At 37.7% G+C, this 23,167-nt stretch overlaps 1 protein-coding gene across 2 annotated transcripts in view; it reads left to right on the forward strand.

Moving 5' to 3' along the window:
* tfap2e (transcription factor AP-2 epsilon) overlaps positions 1–23,167 on the forward strand; it is a 79,790-nt gene that overhangs the window by 6,354 nt on the left and 50,269 nt on the right. For both annotated transcript variants that reach the window (XM_080211168.1, XM_080211169.1), the window contains exon 3: positions 5,241–5,301. In XM_080211168.1, the coding sequence (XP_080067294.1) occupies positions 5,241–5,301 (61 nt within the window). The remainder of the gene's footprint in view (positions 1–5,240; positions 5,302–23,167) is intronic.

Here is a 23,167-nt window from a genome sequence, read left to right on the forward strand (position 1 = left end):
TGAACATTAGCCTTTAAAGAACTCGGGAACCCCGGGACGTCTTGTAAATTATCAGAACAGATACAGCACAAACCACAAGCACCTGGAAAGTAAAGTTAATTGCAAAGAATCCGCGGAATGTTCGAACTTGCTTGGCTTTTACTAGTTAGCTACACGAAGGTGCTGCCTGTACAAGCTGAGAGACATGTTTGCAAACGGCATGGGGCGATATTTTCATCTTGTTGAACTTCGAATCAATACCTCTGCCTCCCCCCACCACAATGCCACACTTTCCCCAAATTCCTCCTTATGTCACAACTCCCCAAATCTCACATTACCCCCAAAGCCACATTCCTTCAACATCACTTCCCCTTAATGTCACATCCTCGCCAGTATCACATTGTCCCTCATGCCACAGCTCCCTGTGGTCACACATTCCCCCTTATTATCATATCCCCAGAATGTGACATATGCCCCCTGATGTCACATCTCTCCCATGTCATCTTCTCCCCACTATCATATCGCCTAAAGTTCCCCTAAAATGTTTCACCGTCCCCAATATTATCCGATAATATCGCACCCCCATCACGTTCTCTCAATACCACATTGCTCCAATATCACATTCCCATTCATGCTCCAACCTCCCTGATGCCACGTTCCCCGAATATCACAATCGCCCGAATGCCACATTCTCCCTAATACCGCTTCTACTAAGTAAAGTTCATGGGCAATGAAATGGGGAAATAGCGGAGAGAGGATAACTTTGCCTTTGCTATCGAAAAATTATGAATGGAAATCAATACTTAAAGTTTGTTGCTGCATTATTTTCAAACATAGGAATGACTGAGACCTTGGTCACTTATGTTAGACAGTGCAGAAAGAGGGGGTTGGGGTGGGGGTGGGGGTGGAAATGGAGTGCATAATCCTGGCAGTTAAATCAGATAGCGACCGAAGGAACAGCGGAAAGAAAACCTTGTCCATCAATGGATGGACCGATGTAGCAGCTTATTTAACGGGAATGTGTACCAAACGATCCAGACCTAAATAGGCGCACTATGTTCTTGTTTGTTTGGAATTATTATGATATGCAACATCAGGAAAGCAGATTTAATGTGTGGGGCGCGTATAACCGGATCTTCCGTCACTCTTAAATCAGCAAGCTCGTCTTGAGTAAAAGTTCCGTCTCACACTCTTATCCTTGTGGTAACGCGCGAATTATTCTGGTCTGAAACGGTGATTAAATCATAGAGGAGTTCTTTTCGACCCTTTTTATTCATTCTTGGGCACTAGAAAACTGACACAATTCTTCGAGGACTTCAGTTACCTCCAGCTTCGTGTGAATCGTAACTCTCCCGAATTTATTGAGTAGTTAAAGACATAGTTCGCGCAGTGTAATTTATTCCTGTTAGCTTCTGTAATTATACTTGAAGATTAATTCAAATGCGTTACGTTCTCTGAAGACAGAAGGCAATCTAATTTATTTTACACCTCGGGATAAAAGTTAATTTTACAAGTTGTATTTTTTAAAAGTTGACGTTCAGTTTGATTTTTAATTATCTTATTATATTGGCACGAAGATAATGGCCCATGTATAATAAATGTAAATTGTAGTTTTTTAAAAAGATACAAATTGGTAGCTTAACTTTTATCTGAGAAGTGTAAACTACGCTATATTTTGTCTCCTGTCTGTTGAGGACCTAACACATATGGATTCATTCTGAGCCTTGTATTCTGTACACTAAAAGAATTGTAAAGAGAAAAATATATTTGATCTAGGCCAGATGCAGATATCATTTGGAGGGTCCCCTCTATTAATGGCCTATATACTAACTTGGTCCAAGTCCATATTTTGTCTTGTATCAAGAGACCCACGTATGAAATGCCTGTTTTTATAATGCGGTGCAAAGAGGACTAGCCCGAATGTTCGGAGCTCAACTCCACCTTGTGTAGCGTATAAACTAAGGATGAAATTACTTGTGATTTGCACACGCAAGCACCAATATATTACCTGGAACCTTTGGAATAGACGAAAACGCCAAGGGAAATACATTGACAGAATAGCTCGGGTTCCCCATATTTCCAAGACAGATCGGTACCGAACACGAAATGCCAATTTTCACTCCAACTTGTTGATGCCTATAGCTATCAAAACTCATGAGATTTGTGGTCCCTATATAGCATATTCTCCTCCTGTGGTGTGGTGGCTCCCAAACAAAATAATTGTTATTAGTACTGTAGAATGATCCAAATTGCATGGAAGACAATCAGAATGGCGAGCATTTCCCACGGTAAACTTTAAAGTGATGTTTGTATACACCAGGCTCACCCCTTCTCCTGTAAAAGAGAGCCTAATAGACCTAGTGTCTGTCTAGCTATTTCATCAGAGGCCAACATAGCCAACTGCAGTCGGATCTGTTCTGTCAACGTGTTTAGATGTAAATAGGATTTCCTGTTGATGATTATTGTCGTATCACAGATGCTGTAGTTTAAATCCCAAAGTGACCGTAAACAACCAGGACATATGGAGCTGATTCTGCCGCCTTATAACCTGAATCTGTCTGCATGTCGTTAATGTGGGCACTGTGTGCGACAACTGCTTTACCCCTCTAAGATTCTCACTGCCTTTTTGTAGCTTTTAAACAATACCTAGTATAAGGTCTGAAAAGTGAGCCGCTACTTACTGCGGCAGGACTGGGCATTATTTACATTTAAGAGCACGGGTTTGAGATTTACACTTAGAAAATGAAATTTGGTTTAAACTCACACCTGAACAAACGCTCAATCCTAACAAGCGATGAACTAGAACGCAGATTGTTTGATCGAACTTTTATATGCATTGAAGTAAAAGCCAAACCCTGACTCCGAACAAGTCTAACATTCCGACATTTTAAAATATCGACGGATTCCATACAGCAATAAAATGCAAGAGTTTGGGAAGGAAAGTGTTGTATATGTTTTAGTCAGTACAGCTTGGACAGGACATTGCAGTCATTGACCTATCAAACAAGCGAGTCCAGCCTGGTTCTTTACAAGTCGATTCAGACATGTAGCGGGATGAAATACAAGCAGTACAAAAAGCAGCAGGATTTTAATTCTATTCACTTTCCCCTTTATAAGTTACGCTTTCCAACTTCCGTCGCTCGCCTTTTCTTCTGAGCCAGCGAGTTGGTCAGATTTTCCGTATTGGTAGCTGAGGGGGGTAAACAGATTAAAAATGTTGTTTATGATGAGCGTGTACAGTTTAATTCTGATGAATTAATCATTAAATTACATTTGACTCTTGGACCAGCCAGCTACGTAATTAGAGTAAATGGATGGACACATGGGAATGTTAGACTTGTGAGAGTCAGGGTTTGGGTCCCTTTTACTTCATTACATATAAAAGTTCGATCCAACAGTGTGCGTTCTTATTCATCACTTGTTAAGATTGAGCGTTTGTTCAGGTGTGAGTTTAAACCAAATTTCATTTTCTAAGTGTAAATCTCAAACCCGTGCTCTTAAATGTAAATCATACCCAGTTCTGCCGCAGTAAGTCGCGGCTCACTTTTCAATCTTTCTGCTGGATATTGTTTAAAAGCACAGCTCACCTGTTTAAATCCATGCGATTCGTTTCGTTCCTAATACTTTTTTTCAGTTTTGTTGAAGCCATGCTTATGGTAATTAATTTGAACCAGATCCGAACCTCGAATCATTTCTTTCTTGCGTTTACAATCATTAACTTTGCTGAATTTAAGAAGCCGAGAAAGCACCCAGTGGAAGAGACCTCGAAACAAAATCCAGGCGAATTAGAGATTCGCGAGTGGACCGTGACATTGAGTGTACCAGTCATTGACTTGATCTATGAAAAAATCTATGGCAGGACACACAGAAATTAGTCAAATTCCCTTCTCAGTAACACCAGAATGCATTGTTTTAACGTTGCCTATCCGGAGTACCTTGTCCTCTCATTATTTTGATTTTCTATCTATATGTAGATAAATGCACTTCTACAGGCAGCTCCACCTTTCAACAATTACATTAATTTAAGTGTGAAATAGTGACACTTCCATTAGCGCTATACTGGCAAAACCGGATTATCCATTTGTTTTACAGTCAGTTTTCACTATGAACCCCAGTGTTGGGTAAGTGATACTATTTTTTTCGCCGGCCCCATGTATTAGGAAAAATAAATAAACAATTTGTTAAATTGAGTAGTGTTATTGAAGGGAATGGGTCTGTCAAAATACTTTAATTATTTTCTCCAAACCCATAAAGGAAGTTCACCATCAGGATAGGATAGCTGAAAGACAGGAGTCCCAATGAGGAGAAATAACTGGGGCGCTTTTATCAGACTTGTTAAAAGTTTCGTTCCAGAATGTGTCCCATGTTTACGTTGTATGTATTGAACAATTACAGAATAAAACTTTTATTTAATCCTTGCGTTTAAAATCAAAGTGTGAAGCTTTGATTTGATAATACTTCATCCTGAAACGAAATTTGCGTGTCAACCCTAACAGTCGATAGTGGCCTCTCCGACGTTGCACGTTGTGAGGTCAAGACCCACTCCAGGGACCTGAATACACAAAAAACTCAAGGTTGACATTCCAGTGCAGTATCCAGGAAGGGCCGCATTGTTGGAAATGCCTTCTTTCCGATGAGGTGTTCCATCGTGGCCCTCGTCTGCCCTCTCGGGTGTGAATAAAAGATCTCATGGCACTATTCCAAAGAAGAAGAGAGATGCCCTAGTCTCCTGGTCAATATTTAACCTTCGAAACAACGCAACAAATCAGATTGGCCATGATCACATTGTTGTCGATGGGATGTTGCTGTTCGCAAATTGATTGTCCTGTTTCCCACATTACACCGTGATTGCCAGAACACTTAATTGGCGGTGAAAAACTTTGAGATATCTGGTCCGTTGGTGAAAGGTGTTGTAGGAATGCAAGTTATTTTTCTCACTTTGGCGTGAACTTTTTAAAGTTTATTTTATTGTTTATAGGCATTTATAGGCATTGGAAAATATTAACGGGCTTGGAGAAAAGCTATCAAAGAAACCGAGATATATGTGGATAATCTCTAAGGGCAACTAGAACGTTGGGCGCCAGTCTCAGGAGGCAGCAACAGAGCTGAGAGCATGTGGTTCCATTGGGAGGCAAAGGAACCAAGTGAATTATAGTGCGCTGCACCATGGTCAGCAGATGAGAGGGGAACTGTTGTTTCTGTATTCAAAAGCTGTTGAATAAACGATCTCATCGTATCCTTTTATTCTTCCTCCCCTTCAGGCCGTGGATGATAACGGCAGCCCTGGGATGAATATATTGGACCAGTCTGTAATTAAAAAAGGTAAACGACCCTTCCTGCTCGCATTCAGCTGTAATAACTGGAACTGATTGCGCGCGCATTTGACTTATCTTTTTATGTTGTTAATGCATTGTGATAAACTTGAGTTTGGTTCCGCCAAAAAAAAACTTATTCGCATATCCACAACATCGCTAGCTAGGAATTCACATTCAACCATCTACTGACAATCAGAAATCCATTTGCAACTACTTAGTATCAACTAGTTAACTGTTTGCTATCTCACTATTATCTGTACTGGCTATTTTATGGTAAAATGACAATACGGATATGATAATTTGAAGTTTTCAGCAGGATCGGGTGAAAATACAATTGACAGAATGCATCACAAATACCCAGTAATCAGAGATTCGTTGAATAACGTTTCTATTTTCCCTGTCAGTCGTTTATTAAAGGTCAAGAACAGGCATGTTGATTTTTTAATGTTTTGAAAATGGAGGAGACGCATAAATACTCCGGCTACAATCGAAGCCTTGTTAAACACGAGCAATCAATCACATTTCTCGACTCCAATTAGTTTTTTTGGTATAAACTTATAAACTGATCAGAACTGACTTGCTATGCCCACAATTACTCGCTAATAACGGACTTGAATTACTTGCTGCCCTGTTACGGAAAGTATTTGTGGGTATCTGGGTTTCCTGATTCCTAACTAAAAGTGTCGCAGAACATAGTGGAGGATCCAAGCATGTTTTAAAAAGTAAGTCAGTTGGGCGGTTGGAGAGTGAGACTGGGACTATGTCTGTACTTGGATTATAACAATTGTCCAGGGCATTGGATAGTCTGCCGAACACAATTAAATTAAAATGTCAAATGTCAACACCAGTAAACAACTGGAACTCGGTGATAAAGTTGGGAGAGGTTTGGATGATAGGCTGTTGTGAATATGGGGTAGCGGCACTAACACAGACCAACGGTGCATACCATCGACTTTTCGGGAATAGGTCGAGGGTTGGAGGTAGATCAAATGAGTGATCGTGCCATGGCGTGAAATCGGAATAGTTACCCCAATAGCAGACTTCGAAATACGACTTTCTGGGTGATGGCCTGAGAGATGTCATCAAGGAGCTAAATTATAGAATTATAGAATCCCTACTGCACAGAAGGAGGCCACCGACAACAATCCCTTTCCTCAACCCTAACCCCTGATATTTACTCTCCTAATGCCCCCCACACTCAAGGGCAATTTAGCATGGCCAATTAACTTCATGCGCACATCTTTAGACTGTGAGAGAAAACCGGAACATCCGGAGGCAATCCATGCAGACACGGGGAGAACGTGCAAACTCCATGCAGTTACCCAAGGCCGGATTTGAACCTGGGTCCCTGTGAGGCAGCAATGCTAACCACTATGCCGCCCCATACAGTCCCTGCTTTGCACAGCTGAAATACAGGAGAGATACATTACGTTTAGTAGAACTGATTCAATCAACTTCTGCCTTCAATTTTGTTTAAAAAGCGTGAGCCAAACCTATTTATTCTCCCCAAAGATGTCCCGACACTCCATAATGTGTTTCTTACGCACGGGGCAGTGGCGAGCTGATTCGTCTGGTCTATATAATGTGTAAACAAATGGCTTTGTAATGCGAATGATTAAATAAAGATAGTGTAAAAAATACAACCCAGCGCAATTTACTGACAGCCTGTATTAAAAGGATTAAACTCATTTTAAAATAAGAGTAAGGAGTTCAGTATTGCAGTAGGATTGAGGGCTCAGTATGAACCAGTACTACACCGAATGTTGGTGACTCTGCGAATCCCAAGCACCTAACTGCCAACTTCTGTACCCAGACTTAAGCAGACCGACAGTGAATTTAACAGGGAGAGAGTGACGTGCGTGTCTCTGGAGTTCTTCTCCCCCCCCTTTATTTTAAGTATCCCACAACACAACTGAAGCAAAAGTAAACACCAGATGCAAAGACAGATCAGCGCACTGGTCCAAATCTACAGTCAAACAATAACCCATCACTTCAGCGGTACCTAAACACTGTTTGAGCCAATATTCTGATCGACTTTGAAAATAATAATAACATCAATGTAATTGAAATTTTTTTGTGTGTAAACTGTTTGCTTAAAAGCCAACTTACATCATCTCCAAACTTTGTCTTGTCAAATCTACTTAACAGCAGATTAACAGGGACGGGTTGCGTGCAAAGCTTTCCACAGTTTGCATTGGCTCTCGAGTTATTGTCCTCGCATTTTGTCTCATTTCATACGGTTTTCTTTAGTGTACATGTTACATACGTTTTAAAAATACATTTCGAAAGTTTATACACATTGAGCACAGGTTTAAGCACTTTAAACAAAACCATATAAATAAATATTAAACGAATATTGCAGAGTTACCAATCTGAACTACTATAAGTTTAGATGAACTGCCGCCGGCGCCCTGCATTTTCCACTTCGAGTTCGGAAAGGCAAAAGTAGTTGGTTCACCCACGCTCATGAAGCAATCTCTTGTTAAGTTCCCCTTACATGTCACTGGACTGTGGACAGACAGCCAAGAAACAGCACACCCCAAAAAGTGACACAAGCAGAAAGTATAGAGAGGGGAGATGAAACTGAGACATAATGTAAATCAATCGAAAGCCGCAAAGGGTCAACCATGAAAGAAGCGGCCATAGGAATAGGCGGAGAGGGGGACAGTAAACCCTCTCAAAATAAAACAAAATGCAAAGCAGCACATTTCAACTGAAAAAGGCAGCGATTCGTGTGGGGCTGTGGGGGTGGGGGGGGGAGGTGGGGGATGATAGATAGGAGTTCATTAACTCTCTCCGGGGCTCGTTTTAGCTCTCATGTTCACGATTAGCCCCTGTTGAGGCTATTACAGCGCAAGGCAGCCGTCAGCCACACACGGGGCCGAGGAATCTCAGCTAAGGGAGCAGCCTGGAACGTTGCAACCACTTAAATACTGTGCTCTGAGCGCTCCCCGGGTGTCTCTTTAATTCTCTTCCCTCCCTTTCTGTTCACTACTATTGCCCTTAGTGGGCTCACCGTAGAATTGACTTCCTTTACCTTTCACAGTTGTCTCTCGGTGGAAATATAAATCTTTAGATAAATATATATATAATATATAATAGAAGAGCTTGTTCTACCCCCATAGGAGCTACGCCATTATCTGAGTGACATTTTATGCTTTCTTCACGAGTTTCTGGCTAACACTATCACAATATTTGCAGTTTATAACATGGGTTTAAAGATACGATAGCGATATAGAAAGGAGACTCTGTGAGTGCATTGTAAGGACTATTATAACTGCAAGGGTCATTGTTTAACAAGGTTTGCTGATTTGAACATTACTCCAATCTAGATACAAAGAGAAGAGCAAATAAATATTCATTATGCTCCTTTAAGCTTTACTTGATGTTATATAGCACAGATAAACTGTTAGGAACAGAGGTTATTTTTGTAGTTAACTGTTATGAATGGAAACAGACTGTAATTCAACCGGGATCTGGTATCTTTGCTTATGATTGGAATCATTTACTTTAAACAGTAACCGGGAGACTATTTCAACGCGAAATTTCAACACTATTTCACAAAATAAAACTTAGGAAGACGCGACCATCTACTTAATCTACTCCGATTTATTAAATATAGTTTTTTAAAAATACTAATCAAAACATTATGCTGCACTTTACGAAATTTTTTTTTAAAAAAAGTAGAGTTTATTAGTCACAAGTAGGCTTACGTTCACACTGCAATGAAGTTACTGTGCAAACAGTTAAATAATTGCACGAGGACGGAAAATTCTTAACGAATGTTTCACTTCAGAGCGTGTGATCCTGAGAAAAGGGTGAATTTATTTCAGTTGCAGAGGGTCGTATTTCCCAGATTTTCGAAGATAGGGTTCATGGCTCTGAAGTTCTGCTGTGAGACACACATGTCCCAATGCTTTGTGCACATGTTATTCTCAAAACTTCGCTATCATGGAGAGGGCGCTACAACCGACACCAAAGCAGTGAGAGAAAAGGTGTCTTATTTATCACAGCTAAGTTCAGACTCTGATACCGAAAATGGATGGCGGCTGAGCGCGAATAGTGAACACACACACACTGTTATTGAGAACATTAGGAAACCCGGATTGGGAAACTGCTACAACGATGCTCACTTTCAGACTTTTAAAACAGGCGTTTGCTACTTGGATGTAGAAACGTGGAGTGTACATTTTTCAATTTAATCGCCTCGCACAAATTTAAAAAAACACCCTCCTCGACGTTCCCTTCTTTGATCACAAATAGCTTTTCTATCACTACAATTTAACAGTGCTAAAACGGCGGAGTACATTGCAGTGTGAATTTCTAGTAGAATTTGATTTAATAACATTTGTGCAGACCTTACATTTACATTTTTAAAATTCATTCATGAGACACATCACACAAACATAGCCGTCACTTGTGTTCATTTGGACCAGAATTAGCAAGACTGTACCACACGCAAGAGAGGATAGGGGGTATCAATGTATTGCCCTTATGACCATTTCTATCACTCACTTCTCTTCAGTATCCATACATTAATGTCTGTTTAGCAATTGGGAGCAGACGGCTGGCTGTGAAAGAGTAGGTAAAGCACCTCCATGTCACTTGTTCCTCGAGGAAGGCAATATTGAATGCTGGCAAAAGCATGTAAATTACACATGGCAAAATCAAAATCAAACAAGCGATTTTGGCCTGAAAAGGCAAATCTGTAGGTCATCAATAGATTATAAAGATACATCAACAAAGGATGCTTATAAATAATAAGAAGAAAACGACAAGCAAAAAAGTCTTGACTTTTAAACCTAAGAAAACACAAGGAGAGGAAATGGGGTAGCACAGTGCCAAATTCACAGTCCCAGCTAAATGTAATCTTCCATCAATTCTTACTCTTGTTCCTTTTCCTTCTTGAGCTGATAGTTGAATTGAAATGTACAGTTCCTTTCTTAAAAAGAGAGATGTTGATATGGACCAGTTCCTATATAAATAGTCTTGGGTAGCTTTTGTATGGGGATTTACTGTGCACAGTTATCTTCAAGCTAAAAATATGAATTTATAATTAAGAGGTTCAAAATTGAAAAACAGTTCAGTATTTATACAAATTCATTTATCTAATGCATTTCAAATATTGGAATAGACTGTATAACTAGTAATTTGTCTGAAACGCAATGGGAAACATAAGATGCCTGAATGAAGAATACAAAAAAGCATGTAAAACTAATATCTCTAAAAGTGGCGAAAGCCGCCATGTTCAAATTATAGTGGCAGTCAATAATGGGTTCATTTAATGGACATTTAATTTAAAGGTACATGCAGTCTATAAAATAGTCTGTCTAAAATGTTGTGAGCCCTGCCATGCCAAACATGTCTTTTTAGTGTCAGTTCTCAAATTATCATTTGGAATTCGCACTACCTTCAGAAAACTTCAAAATCTATGTTAGATGACCATTTCACATTTCTTCAAATGATTATGGCTGCTTTTCAGAGATTGTATGAGAAATAAAGGCTTTTGAAACATTTAGAAACTCAACACATTTGGTGAATCCAGTCAATTGTTAAATCACATTTATCATTAGGGTGTTACAATGTTGCAATGGATTCAATTACACTTCGCCCAAACAAACAATAATTGAACCTTTTCAATGCATCAAACATAAAAACTGCTTGCATGTTTAATAAAATATTGTCATTAAATTGCTTTGATTATATAATACCACTTTCATAAAATGCACTTGAATATGCTGTATTTTTTCTGAGAAACACCATACCACTTAAATACGATTTAACAAAAATACCTGAAGTATTGCCTTTATTTTCTTTCACAAACATCAGTCCTTAATGTGAGTTCAGGATTCAGTCATTTACATCTCTGTGCATTTTTTTAGGTGAAACCTTTAACAAGCTTTTAGCAATGTTTGGAAGGATTTTTAAAAAATATTACTATTTTCCGTCCACTCGTTTTAGAATAAGATCAAAGCTCAGAAAAATAGTATCAAAGAAACAAAGATCATTAACTACATTTTGCTGAAATTATGGTGGCACCACCAACTGCAAGTTCTGCTCCAAGACACACCACCCTGACTTGGAAGTATATTACCATTCCTTCAATACCGCTGGGACAAAATCCTGGAACCCCCTGCCAAACAGCATTATTGGTGTACTCACACTACATGGACTGCCATGATTCAAGAAGGTGGCTCACTACTACCTTCTCAAGGGCGATTAGGGAAGGGCAATAAAAATACCCGCCTAGCCATGTCTCATGAAATAATAAAAAATAGTATTTAAATCAATCATTCGGAGGAGAATCTGGCACAGAATATCATTTACAGACCTATAATATAAGAAGAAATTAGTAATTGTCTGGTATAGATTTAAATGAAACAAAATTAAAATTGAAAACCATTCACCTTTACCTGCATTTCTACATCTTATAAATGTACAATATTCCTTTTACTTGTTCCTCTGAAAAATTCCAAGCAATGAAACCAAATCCAGTGACAAAGCTGGACCAAGAAAATGGCATTCATTCTTTCAAATAATTTTATGCATACTGAGCCTTCCATCAAATGAAAATAATCTAGCAACTATAATTGAACAATACGAGATAATCACTTAACAAGTAGTTGAATATGATTGCATCAAAATGTTACCTTTGCCCAACCAGATTAGTATTTTTCTTTGAGAGAAACTTGACATAGATTGTTAACCTATGGAAGTTGGTAGAACTGAGGGAATACTCAGATGCACAGGAAGTTTTTCACTCTTTGAAAAGTGATGTCCACACCTGGTAATAAATGAAGTTCATCAGGCTGAATTTGATCTGTAATGAAAAGACTACAAAACAAAATTTATTAGAGTTCAACATCCTTAACTCTGACCAAATCTGTTTTGCTTGTCAGTCAGAAATCCAGCTGAACTGATGATACTAAATCTGCAAATGTACCATTTGACTTAGCACATTGCTCTCTGACAAGTATTCATTGAATCTGAACGAGGAATTGATGGTCAAATGACACAGCAAGTGAGGAACTTTGTGAAATGGGATTTTTGCCTTGGCTATCTATGAGATCCATGATCTCTTTCTTCCATCTGGTTTGTTGCCAGTTGTGATGCAGGCCTATTGAAGCTTTATGTTTTAAATTGCCTTCAGTGGTAGCTCTCAAGATTCATGTAAATGTTGTGTGCTATTGGAAATGAATTCTATATTTTGGAATGTCATTGGTGCCACAGACCCACTTACAATTCATTGCCAAGCAAAGTAAAAGTGAACTCCATTCCGGTATTATCTGATAAATTACAGCCCTGCAGCTAGACCACATAGAGCAATGGGAAGTGGCCGAAATGCCACAAGTTTTGTTTGGACTAAGCACATACAGAGAAACACACAAACATGAATGTTAAAACACAAAATTTCTGTAGGACACCATCCTGGATTGCCTGAGAAAATGTCCAAAACACCTGCAAATATTTGCTATAAATCTTCAAGTGTAGTGTGAATCTGTATTCTGCATTTCAGAGCATGACATTTAGGAAGGTTTCAGATTTTGGATGCATTTTAATGTCTGGTTATAAGGTGCTGAACCCACTTTTTAATTTCTTTTGGGAAAAAGAATCTGGAATGCACTGCCTGGGAAGGTAGTCAAAGTCAGAAACCTCATAACCTTTAAAAAATATTTGGATGGACATTTGAAATATTATAGTATTCAAGGATATGGGACGAGTGCAGGAAAATGGGATTAGCACACTTCTAGAGGTAGATATTGTTGGTGCAGACTCAATAGGGGGAAGGACCTTTTCTGCACTGTTTGACTCTATGGGCGAGATTTTACAGCCTTGCTCGTCCCAAAACCATAAAATCCCGCCCAAGATTTGCAGACCTTCCTATTGTCTACCCCTTGCCTGCTCCGGTTCCCATGGCAGGCAGGGGCAGTAAAATTCTGGCCTGTGACTCTAACCATACTTGGAGATTTATAGTCTACTATAAAAATATGCCAAAACTTAGTGTTTCTTCTTCTATTTCCCAATATGCAATAAAATACAAACCAATAAAAGTTGCTCTTGGTCACTGTAGAGCATTTAAAAATCTACTTCTGAAAATAACTTAGATAATGACCAATCACTCTGCCTGAGTGTGGAAATTGTCAAGTTTTTCTCATTCATTGGAAATGAAATGTTGGCCATGGTATAGCTAATCTCAGTCAAGGCAATGGTAGGGACTTATATTTGGCTGTAATGTCCTTCAGTTAAAGAGAAGATAATTGATCAGTGATCCTAGATTTGACTCCTAAACTAGTGACCCCAGATGAAAGCACTATGTGGATGTTGGGTGGGGTCATGAATAGGATTGACCATGACACACCCCTGAAATAGCCTTCCAAAACCCACCATTAAGACTCATAAGACCATTAAGGCCACTTTGAACTATTGGAGGATGCATGGCTGCTATGGATCTGCACTGCAACAAGGACTCAACTCTCCTGGGAGAGGGGATGATGGCAGCAAATTATTGGGAAGCGAGGAAACAAACACATTTAAAAGAAGGGCAAATGCATGTATATTGAGTAATAATTAAATTGCTTAATGAATTTTTGTGTAAAATATTGACAGAGGAAAGACAAATGGGTTGACGAGAGAGAAATGGTTGAAAATAAGTTAGCTACAACATTTAGCCTAGGCTTTCCAATATGAATAAACATAGAGTTAAATGTAGCTGTAGAAAGATTCAACTAAAAGTGTTCACCTAATTCACTCATGTTTTCATAGCATCAGCTGCAGATTTTGACAGATTCAGGGAACACATTATTGATGCGAATGTAAAACTGCATTTAAGTGAAATCTAAAGAGAAGGAAACAATTAAAGAGGAGTGTTAAATCAAGTTTACAGAAATTCCAACAGCCTTTGGAAAAGATCATGAGGTATCTTAACATGTGTGGCAAGGCTGAAGGGACAGGTGACTGACAAGTGACTGGCAAAGCAGAAGGAAAATTAAACAGAAGGTGCAGGACAAATTTATGGGCAGACCTCAGAATAGCCTACCACTTGAACTGATTTTAAGGGCCTTAAGATGGATAGATGTGATGCTGCAAAAAGCACTTGTGAGGAGAGCAGTCTTCTATGTCATTACAAAGACCAAACCAATTGATCATCATGAATTTAGGCCTGTAAAGAGATCAGAGCCAACTTACATGCTACAGCGGACATTCACTGTATCACTGCATATTAACTGAAGGTGGTCTTGCAGCAGATGGCACAGAACTCCATCTGGTTACTTCTTGATTCTGACGTTGTGAAGACAGGTTTGTACCCATCATTGTCATATAGGGGCAACAGGACCAAATATGTTGCTAGCATCTTGGTAGATGAGATCAGTCAGGTATTGCTGCCAGTTGATTCACCCGAACATGCCTTACTTAATGCAATCTTACTGAAAGCATGACATAATGTGGCTGGGGTACTTGTGAGGAAGTATCAACATTATAGTCAGTCATATATTCACATAGCTTAATAGTACCATAGGACCCACTGTGCCAGTCTCTTTTGGAAAGAGGAGCTTCTCCATATACTAGCCATTTGCCGAAATTAGATCTGGTGATTTTTGTCTGCAGAAACAAATCGATGTGTATCAGTGAGTGCGGATGGAGAAAACCTCATGCAGATGACTTGCATTGTATTCTACTAAAGTTCTTCTGTTCTTCTTTCAAACACAGACCAAAGTTGTGTCCCCATTGGGAACTTCAGGACCAAATAAAATTGAACAATTGACATGAAGGTCCAGCAGCAAAAGCAAAATTTACATTGGCAAAAAAATGACTGAAATATTACAACTTCAACTTACCCATAGCCTTTAAATCAGCAACTAATGTAATTGGCTCTAACATGGAGAACTTTCTTCACCTGGAGAGATTTTAGGGGTAATTTTCCGCATATTTGAATGCTGGGAAACATTGGGCAGCACAATTCCATGTCCAAATGAATGTTTCAATGAATTGCCCATTAGTTTGAAACAGTGCTTCTTGTGTTGCTAATCACAACCCAAAGAAACTATGCTGTGGTGCAAAATTGGCATACTTCTGGTGAGGTAGAACTCCCAATCATCTTTTGCAACTAATTTCTGTATTTATGCCATTGCGATAAGAACATAAGAACATAAGGAATAGGAGCAGGAGTAGCCATCTAGTCCCTCGAGCCTGCCCCGCCATTCAATAAGATCATGGCTGATCTGATAGTGGTTCAGTTCCACTTAGCCACCTGCTCCCCATAACCCTTAATTCCCTTATTGGTCAAAAATCTATCTGTGACTTAATCACATTTAACGAGATAGCCTCCACTGCTTCAATGGGCAGAGAATTCCAAAGATTCACTACCCTCTGGGAGAAGAAGTTCCTCCTCAACTCTGTTCTAAATTGACTCCCCTGTATTTTGAGGCTGTGCCCTCTAGTTCTTGTTTCCATTCTAAGTGGAAATAATCTCTGTGCTTCTACCCTGTCTACCCCCTTCATTATCTTGTATGTCTCTATAAGATCTCCCCTCAGCCTTCTAAACTCCAATGAGTACAGGTCCAGTCTGCTCAATCTCTCCTCATAAGCTAACCCCCTCATCTCCGGAATCAACCTGGTGAAACTCTGCACCCCCTCTTAAGCTAATATATCCTTTCTTAAATAAGGGGACCAAAATTGCACACAGTACTTTAGGTGTAGCCTCACCAGTACCTTGTACAATTGCAGCAAGACCTCCCTGCTTTTATACTCCATCTGTCTTGCGATAAAGGCCAACACTCCATTTGCCTTCTCGATCACCTGCTGCATCTGCAAACTGAGTTTTTGTGATTCATGCACAAGGACCCCCAGGTCCCTCTGCACAGTAGCATGTTGTAATAGACAGGCAGCAGCACAAAATGTCAACTCCCATCTCCAACCTCCCATCAGCAAGTCAATATATAGATGGAAATCAGAAGGAGGTTAATGGTTAGTTTGAATTAGCTTTGATTATGAGTTTGGGTTTGAGTAGTCCTTTGTCAATTATTTATCTTCAATAAATCTATTTGCTCATATTTAGCCCCCTGATTAGAATTATTGCACTAGCTGCTGAAAATAATCTTAAATAAATCACATTACTATGTCTGGTTTCACCTTCACCGAGCTACACATTTGTGCGCTCCAACCTACAGATGCAATGGTAACCTTCAGTGTCGAATTAACCTCTTCCCTGGTTTGTATTTTATTTTTTGAATAAACTTGACTCAAACCGGAATATCTAAGTTGTAAGATAAAATTAATGCCACGTCATCAGCGACTTGTCTCCACATCAGTCACATTGTGTGTGGTCATAGGAATGATGGCAACTTTGATTAGATGTACCTATTCCACAGGACCCTGGTGAGCTTGGCAGATCCCAACGGCCTCTTCCCAGGTGGTAAAGTACTTACTGAGCAACTGTCATTATTGCAGGCACTCCATCAATGTAAGAGAGAGAAGTCTGCTGTGAACTCTTAAAATATTATTCTGGTAAAGAGTAGTCACAGTAACAACTAGAAGAATCAAATCTTTTGAGGCAAATTCCCAGTACATATAAATAATAGACTCTCCAACTGCTTCGGATAATAATTTCCAAAGCACCGTTCATCTGTTATACCCACATGGCATTGTCAGCTCTACTTAAGGGACTATCCAATATTGTGTTAAGGGACTGTGGAACAAAAAAAAAGGCTTTTTGTGAAAATCTACAATCATTGCATTGAATCCTGACAACCTTAAATGAAACCTCATATTTACTAAACATAGATGACACATTTTCTGTTATGTTTACAGCTCTACTGACCCAATCACCTTTGAAACAGCTTCCCAGGTGGCTACTGCACTCCCACTTACACATTATCAGTTTGAATTAAAATGATACACCTAGTTCACTTCTAAAAACGCAATTGCAATTAAAAATGTAGTAAAACCACTGGTACAGAACATAGAAATTAGTATTTAAATTCAAAATCTTGTTATGTTTATGTTTCTGATAACAAGGAAAAATACCTGCCTTTATTTGATTCTTCAATCTTAGGTTCTTCAATATTCTAACATATTTTGACTTATTTGACTCCCACTACGATAGCGATGGCCTAGAGTTTCTGCTTGATTGATTGCACTCTGTTTACCGATGCAATCCACTTGTAGTTTGCGTTACCAATGCAAAAGGTCACAAGAGTTTTAAGTGCAAATTGCATTCATCACAAGTCGTGTGTTCTTCTTGCTCTGGTTTTAAAAATATCGCGCAATATGCAGGCCGAACATTGAAACCTGACCGGGTAAATTAATCAGCCCTGGAAACTGTGGCTAATGGATCTTTTTGGCAGGCCTTCAAGGAGGCTCCAAATATTAAACTGGATGTTTTGCAAGGCAGGTATATTTTAAAAGATTCTGAATGTCTTTTTTTAAAATCAACAAAGAATTGACTTTGCACCCCAAACTAAACCAAAAAAAAACTTCTGTATAGCTTTTAAGATTCATTTTTGGTAATTGGATCACTTGCAACTCATGGATTGACACTGTCATTTAAATGCTTCTGCATTTGTCTTTCCATGAAGAATGATCTTTCCAAGATGAACTGCATTTACCATTCTTAAATATATTAGCAAAAAAATTAGAAGCTCTGTTTTGAAACCAAGCTGGATTGTACTGGTTCATGTTAGATTTTACATTTAGCAATATGTAAAAGAATTTGATGGAAATTTTGGGGGTAAAACACTTTGCAAAATAAGCACAATTTTGGGCACAATCCTCACTGGAAGCATCATTGTTCCCAAAGTGAAATCCTGCCTCATATGTTCAATAGCATTAGCAGAATATGTATTTTATTGGAATGTCATATTCATAAATAGTACTACTAAGCACTATTTATGAATATGAAGTACTACTTTGACAAATATTATCTAGTATTTTCCAACTGCTTAACAAGCATTAATTATGGTGTTAACCATTTTTAGGAGATATTCATAATCTGAATTCATCTCACATGATGTATACTTTTGTTAAACATTTATGGTCTTGTAGAACTATTAATCCAGCCACATATGTTTAATTAAAGAGCTGTACTTTGTGCAAATTCCCTTAAACTCTTAGTTACACTATGAATTGTTTTATTTAATTACTTTTTGGATTATTGTTAAGATAACTCAAAGATACAGTGTCACATAGGACTGGCAAAATTAATGATCAATGCTCAAGGCTAATAGCTTCTATAAAAGCAATGAAGAAAATACTAAAATCCAGCAAGGGCGAACAGTTAAGACATGGAAAGTTTGTTTAACCATTTTGCCATGAATATGAATATCATTTTCATTTAAAAGATTATATGATATTAATAGAACAATATTAAAAGTAACATAAAAGAGTCAATTTAATCCATAAAGGCAGACTGATTTATTGCAATTTGGTGATCAGTAACTTTGTGTGGGATGCAGGGGAGTAATCAACATTTCAATAGTATGAGATACAAAAAATCCTCATACAAAGTGAATTCCACTCATTTTAACACAGAAAAATGATATGTAAACTTCAGTATTAACCATTTTAAAAGTATGGTTGCAGTTATATTAAACCAAGAGCTTTTAGAAACTGATTAAATTGTGTGGAGTAAAATCATTCCAAATATTATTTTGCGTATTGAGCTGAAGACCGAGGAGAGATGATATATCATTAAAAACTACATTAATGGAATAAACCAATGAAGTTAAGTATTTTTAAAAGAGTATATATTGTGCCCCATGGAATGGCTAATTGCACGCTAACACCACTGTGGCCTCTCAGGTAGACCATCTACACATTCAGGTTCGCTGCTTTCTGAGTGATAGAAAGAGAGATGCAGAGGGGGACACGTTCCCCTGAGTCCTTCTTAAAATATACAGTGACACATGCGTGCAATGTGCTGCAAAACTATATTATAATAACTCTGGAATCAGATAGATTGAATTGCTTCCATGCTGGGTAATACTGTGTGTTGGAGAAAAAAGACTTATAAACAAAATGAAAATATTTTTTGGAAATGCATGATTCAACATAAAACTATAATTGGGACAAAATGGTGAATTGTTCTGAATTGTTTTAAGTGTTTTCAAAGTCTTCAATTTCAACATGACTGCCAGAGTTAATTTTAATTCAAGAGAAAGAATGAACTATGCGTAATTTTACATTTTAATGTGAGCAAAGCATTTTAATATGGTTCTACATTACAAGCTTTTGATATTGAAGCTTAGAGGTTGTATAATCAAAGTGAAAAAAGCAGCATAAAAAAATTGAGACAGCCATGTAACCTTGGATCTGAATGTCTTCCACATAATTTGCCTAACAGTAAAATGATGGAAGTCATTATACAGTTGGTTTCTGTTCAATGTATAAGTTGTTTGCCGCAAATATCATAAATATCATACAGATGTTAACAATAGTCATCAGGGAATTTACAGTGCAATATGGTAATGTTTATTCCATAATAAATGTTCAGGTTTAGTTTCAATCCCTATTTACTTAATGAGAGTGTACAGCTAAAGGCATTCAGTGAACTGGAAGGAACAGTAGGTACATCTTTGGATTTTCCATTTCTACCCAATCAAATGAATTGCAAATATAATGGCTGGACAAATGTGTTTGTTGCCCAATTTCTATTTGTTTAACGGAAATGTTCACCAATTAATAGCATTACTCATAAGGTTTTCTTTTAGGAACAATACCCATTTCTCCCTTAACTCAATAATATGGGATTTTCCTGACTTTTTATATTTTAATTGATGCAAGAAATGTTCATGCTCCTCATGAAATTAGTAACATCTGTAAATCAATGTATTTGTTTGGTTTTACAGATTTAAAATGTTTAAAGTGTCTGATTTTGATCAGTGCACTGTTCGCAATGCTAAATGGATATTGCACAGTATATTGGGGATCTGTACAGTTTGTAATAATTACTGAGTTGTGACAAACAGCAGCAGATGGTTTTTATTTTCGTTAAGAAAATAAGCAACATTTCTGCTCAAAGTTATTCTAGCACTTGCTTTGCTGCGAAAATAGTGCATGCATAAATGTGATTGATTGCGCAATATATATATACATTTAAAAATCATCATTAATAAAGGATTGTGCCAGTTTTGTTTCAGTTTCCTTGTTTGACAGTGAAACATTTCTTCTAACTTGAGACATTAAAGAAGCAGCATTAGTGCCTGGGTCTCTGAGGCAGGTATTTCTCTTCTTGGCAGAGATTTTAATTGTAGCTGTTCAAGGTGGCCTCCTGTTCCCTGTGAGCATATTACATACCTGAGCACTCCAGTAAACTTCAATGCAATTGCACTTACAAACCCGTTTAATAATCGCTCGCTGTCACGTTATGACTACTGCAGCCAGGGAATAAGCAGCAAGGAAGTACTGAGTTCCAGAGAGGAAAACATGTTAGATTATGTTATATATTTTGTTCTGCCCTCATCAGAAGCAATCACGATAATAAGACTTTTATAACTACATAATCACCAAGAAATCACCAAGATTTTCATTAAACAATATATAACTGAATCTTAAGAGTAAATGAAGACAATGCAATATGCTAAGTTAATGATTATTGCTACTCTATTTTATATGTCACAGTGCATTCATTGCCCCTAAATAAACAGAAGCAGACAAATCATACAAATTGTCAGAACAATGTAGCTGAATCCATTAAAGAATGTCTTCATATTGGGTCAAGTTTCAAAAGACGTCCCAACTTATTATTTTTAATATGACTTCAACACTGACTACCTCTCTGTTCTTTAAGTTCAGCTTGAAAAGATGTCCCATGCTATCAACTTTGATGCAGTGTTAAAGAAGGAAGATTATTTTTTATCTGAAAGCAAATTGCTTAGACATTTTCTCTTCTGTTAATAACATTTTATTGGAGATATTCAAGGTTTTGGACACAGGAGGTGGCTTCCCATGTAAACTAGATTGACATTTCACATAGGACAGCATAATGGTGTCACCCTCCATCAGATCACTGTCCTTTAAGAACAAGCTTTTTCTTTAGTGTAACCAAATTATACTTGTCAGGGTTTAGAAGTAACTTTGGCTGCATGTCCTATTTAAGAGAACAAAACTTAATTATTCTGAGGTATTACTTTGTTTAAATAATGGATTTGAACTCTTCCAATTGAATCCTCTTAGGACTAAAGCATGCAAGCAATTTTCTGTTATAGACAGTCAGGTTTTTATGTAACTATTTTTGATAAACATGTGGTATGAGTAATATCATGGAGATCTCTCACCTTATAATGAAATGAAACAGCAGTCACTATGTATTGTAAGTTTTAGATATTGCAATCCAATTTTTAACAATAAAAAAGTATTGTCAAAGGACTCAACAATACTCAGCACTTTCAAGAATAAGACTTGTAGGAGCTCTTATTTTCAGTCTCACATTCCTTCATTTTCTATAATAATTTCTAACAGTTTTGATTCTGATAAATTAAACGCTTCATTTAGAACTCAACATTTCACTGATCAGATGTGGATAAAGTTGGTTCATTTAGCCCCCATTGTTTAGGAGCATCTGTAAAGGGACAATGTCAGTATGCAGGTATTGCAGGGAAATACAAGAATGATTTTTTTTATTACTTGTGCAGGAGCTGCCATTTGCAGTTTAAGATTTTCTTTTTTTTGAATGACAGCAAGGGTTTTATCTATGTCTAATGTTACATCATAACACATACATATAGGATAACAGATGGCTGGCAGTCAGTTACAAAAGCTGTAATTCAATAAAGTGGTTCTGATGACGCCATTAATGGCAAGGCTGAAGCTCAAGCAGACTTGTAAACGTCAACAGAACGCCAAGCTTAAATTACTGCCTAAAACTCACTGCCAGCTGCTTGTTATTCTTTATAATATGAAACCTATAATTTTATATTCACAAACTTTGGCATTTTTAACCCTATATGCAGTGAAAGGATTGTGCACATTAGAGCGTACTTGAAGAAACAAAAAGAAAATGATTGTGATACTGGCATAGAACGTAAAAGTATATCACATCACATGACTGGCACTAATATATGGTATCGCATGTTGTTTCAGCATTAGATTATTGGGAAATAACTTCCACACCATAGGCTGTAAGTTTGAGTGATATACTTTTGGCTGTTGCCCAATCAATACATTAATGTTTTGCAGTGGCAGGCACACAAACAGCCTGAAAATCAGGTTTTATTTTTCTCTTTGGCTTACAAGGCATTTTGAGAAAATTTACAAATGCCGAGGGCATAAAAGAGATATCAACCTTTAAAATAATAGCAACAGATTTGAAATTGCCTCAGATCACATCTGTCTAAAATATTAGATAAAGTGTTGAATTTATTTTTGCCAAAACCATTTTTTACAGGGTAAGTACAAATGAGTATCCCATCAAAATAACTCATTATAAAGTCCTGGTTTACAGGAGACCCCTGCAAATAGGTACGGAGCAAATATGTTTAAAACATCCTTAGAAGATATTATATAAAATAAAAAAAATGACTGTGTCAAATTTGTGTCAGAGGATTGAAAACATTAACAAATACAATTGTGTTTCATGGATTTTGTCTGGGTCAGGTTTAGAACAAGTTTTAGTTTTCATTTGATATCTATTTGCATGCCTTGTATGTTACATTTTTTCCTGTGTTTTTTTTGTCGATGAAATTTTACAATTAAAATTACGGTTTAAGTTTGTTTGATTCTTTGATGCTTTTGCTAATTGGGATGCCCGTTAAGCCAATTTACAGTAGTTTGAATATTCAAATTTTTCAAAGTATTACTTAGATTCTAACTAAAGGCATTCATGGTATCTCCAGGCTCTAAAGTACAGTTACCGAGTGAAAGGGATGTGGTCTCATTTG

The sequence above is a fragment of the Carcharhinus amblyrhynchos genome, chromosome 24 (genome assembly GCF_965287045.1).
Source record: "Carcharhinus amblyrhynchos chromosome 24, sCarAmb.v2.hapA, whole genome shotgun sequence".
NCBI classification, from domain to species: Eukaryota; Metazoa; Chordata; class Chondrichthyes; order Carcharhiniformes; family Carcharhinidae; genus Carcharhinus; species Carcharhinus amblyrhynchos.